We start from the raw sequence: 11,891 nt of genomic DNA, 5'->3' as shown, positions 1-11,891 counted from the left end.
GGGTGACGAATAGGAGGAGGGGAATAAGAGGAAAGAGAACAGCAGTAAATGAAGTGGAAAAGGCATGAAGGGGGAGCAATATAGGGGATAGCATCGAGACAGGTCCCTACACGAAGGTCGAGGAGCTTGACGGGACGACAGGACGAGTCCTCGTACTGGCCCGCCGCGTCCTCCCCCTCCTCGTCGTCATCTAGCAGCCGGTCGACCAGCCTCTCTCTGGCGGCGTGAGAAGTCAGGTACGTGCGCACAAAGTGGAGGATCGGGTTGCGGCGGTCTGCAAATGGTCGCGCGCCAGAGAGATGTTCGTGCGCCCACCTCAGCTTCTCCCTCAGCTGCCGCTGCGGCGTCCGATTCCACACCTCCCCCACCTCCTCGAGTGTGGGCGCTGCGCCGTCCCCGTCGGGGAGGGACGGGTGCCGGGGCCCTCCCCACCGCCCCACCAGCTGGCCGTGCCCCCAGACGACGAGCGTCTCGAACAAGAGCGTCGCCTGGATGCAGCCGTGGACGGGCTCGCGAGCATGGGCCCACGGGAACAGCTCGCCGCCAAGCTTTGGCTCGTGGCCGCGCCCGACGGGGCACTTTCGGCAGAAGTCAAGCCACCACCGCTGCGCTGCGAGCGGCGAGCCGCCGGCGTCGTCGGCGCCAGCCCCACAGTCGTACGCTGGAACCATCTGTGTCCTGAGAAAGGCGGGCACACAGGAGATGGTTGCGACAACCAATGTTCCTGCCTTGCGCTAGCACCAGGAATTGATCCGTGCCCCCCCGAACTTGCGGGGGGCGCCGAGATCTCCGAGAAAAGAAGAAATTTATGAATCGGGTGGGCGACTGTATAGCACCACAACACTCCTCTCCTTGAAATCCCTGTGTGGTGGCGGCGTGCCGTCCTCCCATCCCTGTCGCCTTGGCTTCTTCTTTCTTTGTAGAAATCTCTCTCCCTCTCCTCAGAGCACAGAAGAAGAAGAAAAAATAAAACAAATCCTCTCTCGAAGGAACATGGGATTATGGTTACAACGTACAGAGAGAGATGCATGGGACATGGGAATGGGAGGTATAGCGGCCCGCCACCGCCACAGGTGACAGGAACTTTAAGGAAAGGAGCGGCAGGCTTGCCGTCTCCATGTTTGCCCGGCAGGCGCCTAGGCCCCCTAGGAGGTACCTAGGAGGCGGATCGCGCCCGTCGTCTGGCGGACCGCGACGACATAGGCCGGCCGGCCCCCCTCATCGTTGGTAGTGGGGCTCTCGACCATGATGATGACCGCCGGAAGCCGTGCGCCAGATTTGCTCTCCTCGTAAAACACGTCGTCGCCCTTGCGCAGCGCGCGCCCCAGCCGCGGCACCACCCCGCCACGGCCGACGACGCCGCGGTCGTCGTCATCGTCAGGGGGGTAATGCAGCCGAGCGGCAGTTGTGTTCTTTTCGTACTCGATCGTGTAGCAGCCCGCTGACACGTCAGCGTGCGTGACGATGGCCTGGCGGACGGGCTGCTTCTCCGCGTTGAGGTACGTCACGCGCTCGCCCACTGCGAATGCGCGGGGGCCGCCGCCACTGCAACTGCTGCTATTGGCGGATGAGTTGGCCACCGCTGGGGCCACTGCTGGGGCCGCCGCCGTGGCCGAAAACATGCCACCGCCGCCGCCGCCGCCGCCGCCGCCGCCTCTGCGGCCGGCGCCTCCGCCGACGCCGCCGCCGTTGCCGCTCATGTTCTTCGCACGCTTGTGCGAGCGGCCGTCGCCCAAATCACCGCCGCCCATGTCGAACGTGACGATGTAGGCGGGGTACATTTGGTTGTTTTGGTAGACAACGTGGATGATAGACGAATCCGGGTCGTCGCCACCGATGCTGCCCGAGCCAGGCCCGGACAGGTACGGGCGGTGCGGCCCCGCACGGACCGAGTCGTAATGGCGGTCGCGGTTGTTAGGCTGCTGGCCAGGCATGGTCATTTCGCGGGTGTCGTCATCCACGCGAAAGCCCAGGTTTTGGGACACGCCGAGGGCAGCCCTCACTACCACCAGCTGCAGCTTCCCTTTCGTGTGATGCACGTAGCGGCCGGCAATAGGGTACGCGGGTGACTCGGCCAGGTACGTTCCACGGCCGTAAAACCCTTTGCCGGTGCTGAATCGCGGGTCCAGTCCATCCCCGTGCTTGAGGACATCGTGGGGCGGGTGCTCGCCGGTGCCGTGGAGCAGCAGGGTCTCGTTGGCGCCGTCATGGTACTTGTTCATGACCTTCACCCTGTCGATATACTTCTCCCACTGCTCCGGTTTCTGGACGCGCTCGATTCGATTGATCCGCAGGTTGGGGAGGCCCCTCGACAGCAATGAGGAAATTGCGCAGTACTCCTGCGAGTGTGGCTGAACGTCGGCGATGTGCTCGTCGCCCACCCACTCAGAGGGCCTAGCCTCCATGACGCTGACGTTCGGCCACTACCTTAGGGTTCCGCTCCTACTCGAGTACCGGTCTCTGCGCCTGAGTTGGCAAGGTAAGGGGAATGATCAGAATGGCAAGGCTCGGAATGCGTTCTCAGAACGTTCAGAACACCGGCCGCTGGGCCCGCCAGAACACTAGCAGCAGACAGAGGGCGGTAAGCCGTCATTGCCCGGCGCTGCTTGCAGCGCTCTGGGTGGTAGTGGCGGCGCTCCAAGAGTGGTGCTCTTGGGAAGAGGTTCCTCCTTTCCGCTCCCCCCCCGCAACCAAGGCGCGAGACGCAGGCACAGGGACAGTGACGCGGCTCATCAGTCCTCCCTCAGCCCGACCTCGGACGGAAGACTAGGATCCCTACAAAGGTCGCAGGAATGATCAGAACGGCATCCAGGCGGCACCGGCCCTACGACTCGGACCGTGCCACAGCCCATCCCCCCAAGCGCCAAGGCAGCCCACCGCCCACCGCCCGGCCCCAGCCGGTCCGACCTCTTCACAGCCTTGTTATTGAGAAGAAAATACCTCCTATGGCGCTGTGTTCACACGGCGACGATTGCGCCGCCGGCCGCCGCTGCCAGGGCCGCCGCCTCCGTCGGCGCCAGAACAGGCTCGAACAGCAGCCACGACTCGTACTCTGCCGACGGCGAGCCGTCGTACATCGACGACTCGAGCGAGAGGTCCGTCGCCGCGCCGTTGTCAACGTCGAACTTGGCGACGAAGTTGACGCGGTCACGCTCGATCGTGCGCCGGCCGTCGTTCACCTTGGCCGTAACCGTGCCCACGCACCAGCCGTAGTGCTCGAAGCGGACCATGATGCGCTGCTCGATGAGCGCGTCGCTGGCCGGGTTGGTCGGGTCGAGCTGCTCCTCCGTCGGCGAGGCCGCGACAACCTTGAACCCGTCCGGCACGAGCAGCGGCGCCTCCACCATGCCCAGCACGTCCCCCGCGTCCTCAAAGGTCACGAGTGGCTCCTCATGCTCCGCTTCGGGTATTTTTCGGGGATACCTGAGAATTATCGGGTATACCCGGGTTTTACCCGGCCGGCCACCTGGGTCGGTCCGAGGGTATTCCAGGAAAGGTGCGCGCTGCCGCGCGGGGGGGGGGGGGGGGGGGGAGGACCCATTAGAAACACCAGGTTTACATTAGACCCAGTTTATCGTAAACAGGACTAATCTGGTTACGTGTTTTAGCAGTGGTCTAAACTGGTCTAAACTGGTTCGCCGCGCACCCTCCTCGCTCTACACTTTACATCCTCTGAAACCACCTCAGCCGACACAGCGCCGCAGAAAGAAAGAAAGAAAGAATTTTAGGGCGAGAAAGAAAGAAAGCTAAAAGAAAGCAGACAGCGAAGCGAGGGATGGGAGGACGGTGCACCGCAGCGCAGCATTCGGGCACATGGGCAAGGAGTCTCGCATCCAGCCCACGTTTCGACATGGGCGCTGCGGTCAACGATGATAAAGGTCGCGCGTGAAAGTTGCGGCGACCGCCCCGCCCCGCCGGTGGCGAGCCGTTGCATCTCTTGGCGCCTCGTCCCCCCCTTCGACAAGCTCCCGGTGCGAAGCGCCGTGGGACTCGGCCGACGCGCCTTATCTTTGATATATGGAAACACCAGCCACGGTGCTCATCGCCGGCGCCGGCATCGGCGGCCTGACGCTTGCGCTCGCGCTACAGAAGCACTGCGGCATCGACGGCTCCTCCATCGAGGTGTACGAGCAGGCGCGGCGCCGCCGCCGCAATCTCGAGCCCGCCTTGCAAGCCCACCCAGCCCACAGAGCGAGGCTTCGGGGCCCTCACCCCGCCTTTGCCCCGTCCGCAGGCGACCGCCTTCACTGACAACGCGGGCGGCGCCGTCGGCCTCTACGCCAACGGGCTCCGCGTGCTGCGCGACATCTCTCCGGAGCTGCTCGCGGCCGTGCGTGAGGCGGGCTACGACTACATCTACCGGCGGTGGCTGCGGCACGACGGGACGGAGGTTGCGTGCGCGCGCGAGAGCGCGCTCACCGACGAGGACGACCTCCAGAGCATCGGCATTCGCCGCTGGAAGCTGCAAAAGGCGCTGTACGACGCCGCCGTGGCGGCCGGCGTCCAAATCACATTCAAGGCTCGCACCGAGAGCGTGACGACGCGGGAGGACGGGCTGGTCGACGTGGCCTTCGCCAGCGGGGCGACCCGCACCGCCCGCCTCGTCATCGGCGCCGACGGCCTCAAGTCGAAGGTGCGCGAGGCCGTCGTCGGGCCGCTCAGCGCAGAGTTCACGGGCGTGACTTGCCTGATGGGGGCGGCCAAGGTGCCGTCAAAGGTGCGAGGGATCTGCTTCCCCTCCTCGTCGACGACCAAGAACCACGCCTGCTACTACCCCACCGGCGACGGGGAGCAGATCTTCCAGCTCTACTTCCCCGCAGACACGCCGGACGACGCGTGGGGCGCCCTGTCCGCCGATGAGGGGCTGCGGCAGTGCTCCGAGCTGGCCGCCAAGCTGGAGGGGGACGGGTGGGACGCGTCCTTCGTCGAGCCGCTCCGCTCCGCCGAGAACGTGATCCGGGTCGGCCTCTTTGCGCGGGAGCCGCTCGACGCGTGGGCGACGCCGTCCGGGCGCGTGATCCTGCTCGGAGACGCTGCGCACCCGCCGGTGCCCTACATCGGGCAGGGGGCGATGATGGCGATGGAAGACGTCGGGGTGTTGGCGAGGCTGCTCAAGCACCACTGCCGCGTCGGCGCCGCCGCCTTCGACCCTTCCGACGCCAGCCTGAGTGCCGCAGCAGCCTCGTACCAAGCGCTGCGCATCCCGCGCGTGCGGACGATCCTCGGCTCATCCCACACGCTCGGCAAGACGCAGCAGCTGCGGGCGGACTCGTGGTGGTACAACCTGAAGCGCGAGTGGACGATCCGGCTGCAGGTGGCGCTGTACGGCACGCTGCCCATCATGAAGCCCGGCGCAGGCTACGACTTTGCCTCCGAGGCGGACTGCTGTCTGCCTCCCCCTTCCCCCCCTTTTTCCCTTTTTCCCTTTTTCCTCCCTTTCCCTTTCCCCCTTTCCCCCGCTTCCCCTCCCTTCACGGTCTTAATGACCCCCCCCCCCCCCCCTCCCCCCCTCCCCCCTCCCCTCCCCTCCTCCTCGGCAGGTGGACGCCTTCCTCGCCGACGAGTCGGACCCCTGACGGGGGGTGTGGCACGGGCCGGCGGGCAGGAAGCCCCGGCGAGGGTGCGGAGAGGGGGGCAGAGGGCAGAGGGTGGCCTGACCAGGGGACTGCGGTGGCACACGCGCCGCAGGAGTGACGCCGCACCACGCACACAGAGGGGGACGGACGGACGTGCTGGTTGGGGGGGGGGAGCGGGATATGACAGGCGGGGAATCTCTGGTATCGAGGTCGACTCTCGGCTCAAGGCATGTCGGGAGCGCACACTGGGGGATGTCGTGGAGTCAGTGTGTCGACAGCGTGGCCGTTTTGTGCATTGTGTACTAGCGCGCCCGACGCTGTGCTGACACCGCGCGCGATGTGCGGTGCGGCAACGCGGGACGGGGCACGGGCGCTGTTTCGTGTTTGTGGCACTATTATTTATTCGTGTGTTCGTTGTTTTATATCGATTTATGGGGCGTGCCGGCATGTGGCGTGCAAATTTGTTTCATTTACTATGTAGAAAATTAACACATGTGGAGCGCCGAAGTCCGGGGTGTTGAGCGGGGGGACCTCCTCCCGCCGCGCGCGCGGCGCGCGCCCGCAACTGCGCGAGTCAGCGGAGAGTGACGTAGGTGCCCAACAAGCCGAGGAAGCCCCCGAGCGGGAGGAGGAGCAGCCCCTGTCTCGTCGCCCACACGCGGCGCGGCCTCGGGCGGCGGGCGGCGCCGTCGATCAGGGCGGGGAAGATGTAGATGACGGCGGCGCCTACGGGACGTGTCTCGGACATGTCGTGGACGTGTCCTGGACATGCATCGGAAGGTGTAGGCGACGGCGGCGCCGAGGAGGGCTCCAGAGATACCGACCGGCACGGCGATGTCGGTGAGGGTGAGCGCGAGAGCGGTGGCGGCGCCGAGAAGCGAGAGGACGAGAGGCGCGTGGTTGGCCTGGAGGGGGGGAGGGGGAGGGGGGGGGGAGGAGGATCGGGCGTTATGGATCTCCCGACCATGGATTGCGGTTTGCCGGGGTGTGGTGTGTGAGTGGTGTGTGTGCATCTCTCTTTGCCATCTCTCGCCTCGGAGGAGACTGCGCGGGCGACGCGCGCGAGCCGGCGCGGCAGCGAGGGGGCGAGGGAGATGCAGAGGCCGCGCAACGCGTCATACAGCCCCTTGAAGGCGAGCGGGTAGCCGACGAGGATCGAGACGCCTACTCACACGAGGAGGTGTGAAGAGACGCTACTCACAGCGGTTGGCCGACGGGGGTCGAGACGCCGGTGGCAGCGCGCGCGCCGACGGCGAGCTTGTCCGTGGGCGCGAAGTTGTTGAGCAGGTTGGAGGAGGCTGCCTCGCCGAAGAGCGCGTACCTGTTCACAGCAGGAGGTGTGAAGAGACGCTGTTCACAGCTCCCGCCTCGCCGGAGAGCGCGCGTGCTACCCGGTGCCCATCATCGTCGCGTACAGCGCCGTGAGCAGCCCGAAGGCGTAGACGCAGCACTTTGCCCACCGTCGCTTCGACCGCTCGCGCAGCGACGCGTAGAAGGAGGGCACGTTGTAGTGCGCGCGGAAGGAGAGGCCCAGGTTGGAGAAGAGCGTCGCCGCGGCCGCATCCACCTTCCACAAGAAGGCCAGCTGGATGACGAGTGTCTTCTCTCTCTGTGTGTGTGTGTCTGTCTCTCCAGTGCGGCCGTCTCTCCGCCTCGCTTGCACCCCACCCGTACACCGCCTGGTGACCAGGTCATATCTCCGTCATATCTCCCCACATCTCCCCACCCGTACTGCCCGCTGTCCAAGTCACTGGCCAGACCGTGCTGTTTCCGCCTCTCCGTCTACCCCCCACCTTCCACGCGCTTGCGCCCTTGAAGCAAGGCGCGAGGTCGTCAGGCAAGGAGGCGAGCAGCGCCGAGCCGCTGCCAGGCGCGTACGACCCTGCCGGGGGGGGAGATCTGGGGAGATCTGGGGAGATCTGGGGAGATCTGGGGAGATATGGGGAGACATGAGGGAGCGGAGGCGTCTCGTGCTGTGGCACAGGAGCGAGAGAGCTTCTCTGTGCGGTCTGCACCTCGGCGAATCTCGGCGAATCTCGGCGAATCTCGGCGAATCTCGGCGAATATCGGCGAATCTCGGCGAATCTCGGCGAATCTCGGCGAATCTCGGCGAATCTCGGCGAATCTCGGCGAATCTCGGCGAATCTCGGCGATAGTCTCCGGACGGTTCGTCTGGTTGCGCCGTCTCGGCTCTCGCACCGTCGAGTGCGCGAGTGATGACGACGGCGGCGGTGGCGAGGACAGCGCCCGTGCCGACAGTCGAGGTGAAGGCGAGGCGGGACAGGTCTTTGACCAGGCAGAGGGGCGTGAGCACCTGTTGAGGAGACAGCGCAGAGAAGGTTCAGAGAAGGTTCAGAGACGGCGAGACAGCGCAGAGAAGGTTCAGAGACGAGGAGACAGCGCGGAGAAGGTTCCGAGACGGCTCAGAGACGGCTCGAGGAGGGTTGCCGAGAGGCCCCTCGGCTGGGCACGGGGGCGTGGCCGAGGGGCGTGCTGGCCGAGGGGCGTGAACACCGTGGCGGTGAGCGCCAGCAGGACGCCGCTGCGCAGGAAGCGGCCGGCGGCGGGGGCTGCGGCGGGGAAGGCGGAGGAGAGGAGGGAGGCGAAGAGGTCGCCTATAGGTACCGGATGAGAATGAGGGTGAGGATGAGGATGATCATAGGAGTAGCACAGGAGGCGAGGAGGTCGCCGATGATGGTCGAGTAGATGAGCGTCGACAGGAAGCACATGAGCACGATTGCGCCGTCTGGGTGGGCCGCGCGGGAAGGGGGGTGTGGGAGGGGGAGGCGAGGAGGAGGGAGGGGGTGGTGTGTGGGTGCGGGCGGCGGGCGTGAGGGGGGGGAGGGGAGGGCAGCAGAGGAGGGCATGGCCCTGGAGGGAGGGGGGGGAGGGCAGCAGAGGGGGCACGTGTGTACGCTTGGCCCGTGTTTGCTCACCGACCACCCACGCTGTGCCTTCCCCGAGGGTGGTGCCCCAGAGGTCCTTGAAGGAGTTGGCGCCGACGGACTCGCACGCGGCGCCGACGAGGTAGAAGGTGTACCCGGAGATCGCGCCGATGCACACCACCGACGCGAACGCCGGCACCCACCCCACGCCTCGCATGCCATACGCCAGCGTCAGCACGCCCGCGCCGGCGACGTTGTTGAAGATGTTGAGGACGGTGTCGAGGACGGTGGTGCTGCCCTCCGAGGCGGCGAGGTCCTGCGCGAGCGCGCGCTCCGCCGACGAGCACGCCAGCTCCTCCTCGAACGCCACCACCTTGTCCGCGATCACCTCCTGCGTCAGCTCGACAGCGCTCTGGCCCGCCGCTGTGGCCCACTCAAAGCCGTCCGGAGGGAGCATAACGCCGGGCTGCACGGTGATCCCGTCGGGAGGGAGCACGATCGTGTCTCCCAGGAGCGCGTCCACCGTCTCAGACAGCAGGCGGTCTGCCGCATCAACCAACCGGTCAGCCTCCGCCTCCGCCTCGACCTGCTCGTCCGCAGCGCTCGTGGCGAGGGGAGCCGCCGCCACCCGGCGGAGGGAAGGCCTCCGCGCTGTCGCGGCGCACAGGCAATGGGCGGACGCGAGGCTGAATAACGCCAGCAGCAGCCGCAGGCTGCTTAGCGACAACCCGCGCATCGGCGAAGGCTATCGTCGCGACGGTGCGGCTTTTTTTCGCTCGCGGCACGCATTTTCCAGTGAGCACTTGAGCACTTGATAGGGTCGATTCCGCATGGTACGGGACCCCTCGATCGTCTCGCCCTCCCTCACTGATGTGTTCATCGGGGGGGGTCATAACAAACACGGTACAGGATCGAGGTGCACGCTGCAGAGGCAGTGTCGTCCCCCCTCTCCCCGACGGCGATGGCGGTGTGACCGATCGAGCTACAAGAGGAACTTGTTCAGCAGGATCCGGGGGGTTGCGGGATGAGTAGAGCTGGGACGGAGAGGAAGAAGAGGAAGGGGAGGGCGTGAGGAGGGGGGGGGGGGGGGGGATTGAGGCGGGGAGGGGGCCTCCCCCCTGCCCCTACCTACCTACCTACCTACCTACCTTACTTATGGGAAACTAAAAAAAGAAATCACTCGATGGGTGAACCACCGCTCTGCCCGTGACGGACGTCACTGGTCCCTGCGGCAAGCCACCTCTCGCGGACGGATGCTCCTGCGGGCACAAATGGGACTGCACGTCCCAGGTGTGCGCAGGCTTTCCGCCCAAGTGCGTTGCGCCATCTCCGTCAAGCCCAGGCCTGGCTCCATCAAGTCCGTCTTCACCTACTTCGTCGGGTGACGACGGGACCCTGTTTGTCTACCTGGAAGCCCCCGGCTTTCAGGTCCCCGAACTGATGAACGGTGGTATGGTGCCTAATCCTCACAACATGGAGGGCATTACAACGGTCGCCGTGGTTGCCAACGCCGCCGGCGCGTACCAAAAGCATTGGGAGGATGGCAACCGCCTCTTTGCTAACGCCCAGTCGATCGACAAGTGGCTGAGTGTCTGCTGCGCTGAGTGGCTAGTGCAGCTACAGGGTGCATTCGGACCGGATTTGAATGTGAACTCGCACAACATCGCTGGACTTGCAATCGACTTGGAGGGCGGAAACATGGAAGAGGTCACCCCAACATTTAAGAAGCTCCAGACCAACTTCCCGTCGCTCAAGCTGGCGTACACAACATCTCCCGGTTTGCCGACGACGGACTACGACTACCGCCTCGGCCAGGCCTACACCGAGGGCTCTCAGGCGGCGTCTTTCTCGCAATGGTACGATGCAAAAAGCCCCGGGACACCGAACTACGACCACTTTTGGGAAGAGAAATCCATTTCAAAGGGCAAGGGCGACGTTGCCATGGTGTGCGGCGCGGGCAATTGCCAGGAGCCGGTAAGCTCGAAAGACATTTGCTACGACGAGCGCCTGTCGGGCAGCCAAATTGAGAAGCTGTACCAAAGCGGTCCAAAGGGAGACTTCGCGGTGTGGTATGGGACTGGCCAGCAGTACTACTGCGAGCCTTCGCAGTCGTGCTCTAGCAAGGACGAGGCGGATTGCAACTCTAACAGCAAATGCACGTGGAACGAGGACAAGGCCAAGTACGGCGACGGTTCCAACGCGGTCTGCGAGTTTGGTTACCAATGCAAGTCTGGCACGTGCTCTGCGACTAATCTCCCATGGAAGACCTGCAACGGTGCAGAAACAAAGTACCCGCATCCGGGTTCGAAGGGTGTGTGCCTGGCTTCGTCAGTTCCTCCGGCGAAGTGGGGCAACCAACTGCTTCCCCAGAACGGCTGGCTGCAAACTGAGTAGATCGCCTCAAGTCGAGCGCGTTGACGTCAGAGCCCTCCGAGTTCTCCCTGTTCATTAGTTAGAGCTGTGTCCATTGCGCGTTGACGTCAGAGCCCTCCAAGTTCTCCCTGTTCTCTGTGTGTGGCTCCGAGCACTGTGAGGTGTGCGGTGGGGGGCAAAGTAAAAAGTAAGTAGAGGGTGTGTGTTTGGCTCCCCGCGGGGCCCGACTGTTGTCGCGCACTGTTGCACTGGGATTGGGTCGATTCCGCATGGTACGGGACCCCTCGATCGTCTCGCTCTCCCTCGCTGGTGTATTCACAGGGGGAGGGGGGGGGGGGGGTCATAACAAACACGGTACAGGATCGAGGTGCACGCTGCTGAAGCAATGTCGTCCTCTCCTCTCCATCATCTCACTGGGAGACGTCGGCGCGGTGATGGCGGTGTGACCAAGCAACCTTCATGCCACCTCTCGCGGTCGTCCCACCCACTCTCGTAGTTCTCTCTCCTGTCGCATCATCCTCTGTCGCCCCATTGTCTCCGCAGTCCTCTCTTCTTCTCTTCATGAATGAGGATGCGGTAGACAACAACAGCAGAGTGTGAATGTGTCTGAGCGTAGGTATGCCGGTTACCCGCCGGCGTCTCGGGCTGGCTAAGCGTCCAACCTTGCGTCTTCGCGAAGGATGATCTTGCTTGTTGGCAAGACTTGCGCGCTAAGATGATCCAGTGAAGGGGTCAAAGCGCGGCCGAGTGGGCGGAGAGAGAGGAAGGGGAGATAATGAACAGGAGCTCGTTGTGGAGCTCGGTCATGGCGCGCCGCGAGCTGAATCCGGGCTGAGCGTCGCGGGGCGGCGGCTTGAGCGGGCGCGGCAGGCGCGGCGGGCGCGGGAGCGGCAGCGGGGGCGCCCCCTTGCGGCGCGGCGATTGGGCCGTTGGGAAGCCTCGCCGCGTTGACGTGGATGAGCGCATCAGGGACGTGAGGAGATCTTCAATGCCTCGAACGTTGATGTTGCGCCACGGGCCGCCGACGTCGGAGATGGCAGGCTCAGTCTCAGACGTC

The 11,891-nt window shown here is 64.8% G+C and overlaps 4 protein-coding genes across 4 annotated transcripts; 1 reads left to right on the top strand and 3 right to left on the bottom strand.

The window, feature by feature from the left end:
• Positions 1–1,145: 1,145 nt before the first annotated feature.
• EMIHUDRAFT_226969 (hypothetical protein) lies at positions 1,146–2,405 on the bottom strand (the record flags this gene model as incomplete). Its single annotated transcript, XM_005788460.1, has 2 exons — positions 1,146–1,519; positions 1,712–2,405. 2 exons carry the CDS (start codon positions 2,403–2,405, stop codon positions 1,146–1,148), a joined length of 1,068 nt encoding a protein of 355 aa, XP_005788517.1.
• A 229-nt stretch (positions 2,406–2,634) lies between these two features.
• On the bottom strand, positions 2,635–3,361 carry EMIHUDRAFT_467295 (hypothetical protein). Its single transcript, XM_005788459.1, has 3 exons — positions 2,962–3,361; positions 2,709–2,915; positions 2,635–2,686 (listed from the first exon to the last, which is right to left on the bottom strand). Exons 1-2 carry the CDS (start codon positions 3,345–3,347, stop codon positions 2,912–2,914), a joined length of 390 nt encoding a protein of 129 aa, XP_005788516.1. The 5' UTR covers positions 3,348–3,361; the 3' UTR covers positions 2,635–2,686; positions 2,709–2,911.
• Positions 3,362–3,996: 635 nt separating this feature from the next.
• Positions 3,997–6,022, top strand: EMIHUDRAFT_467294 (monooxygenase FAD-binding protein). Its single transcript, XM_005788458.1, has 3 exons — positions 3,997–4,134; positions 4,235–5,377; positions 5,541–6,022. Exons 1-3 carry the CDS (start codon positions 4,018–4,020, stop codon positions 5,574–5,576), a joined length of 1,296 nt encoding a protein of 431 aa, XP_005788515.1. The 5' UTR covers positions 3,997–4,017; the 3' UTR covers positions 5,577–6,022.
• Positions 6,023–6,773: 751 nt separating this feature from the next.
• Positions 6,774–9,197, bottom strand: EMIHUDRAFT_226966 (hypothetical protein; the record flags this gene model as incomplete). The annotated part of the gene is made up of 4 exons (XM_005788457.1): positions 6,774–6,897; positions 6,968–7,161; positions 7,370–7,458; positions 8,513–9,197. The coding sequence occupies 4 exons, from the start codon at positions 9,195–9,197 to the stop codon at positions 6,774–6,776; spliced, it is 1,092 nt and encodes a 363-aa protein (XP_005788514.1).
• Positions 9,198–11,891: the final 2,694 nt, after the last annotated feature.

Source organism: Emiliania huxleyi (genome assembly GCF_000372725.1).
Source record: "Emiliania huxleyi CCMP1516 chromosome Unknown EMIHUscaffold_135, whole genome shotgun sequence".
Lineage (NCBI taxonomy): Eukaryota > Haptophyta > Isochrysidales > Noelaerhabdaceae > Emiliania > Emiliania huxleyi.
Note: the sequence above shows the minus strand (reverse complement) of the source record. Positions and strands in the feature narration are given on the sequence as shown.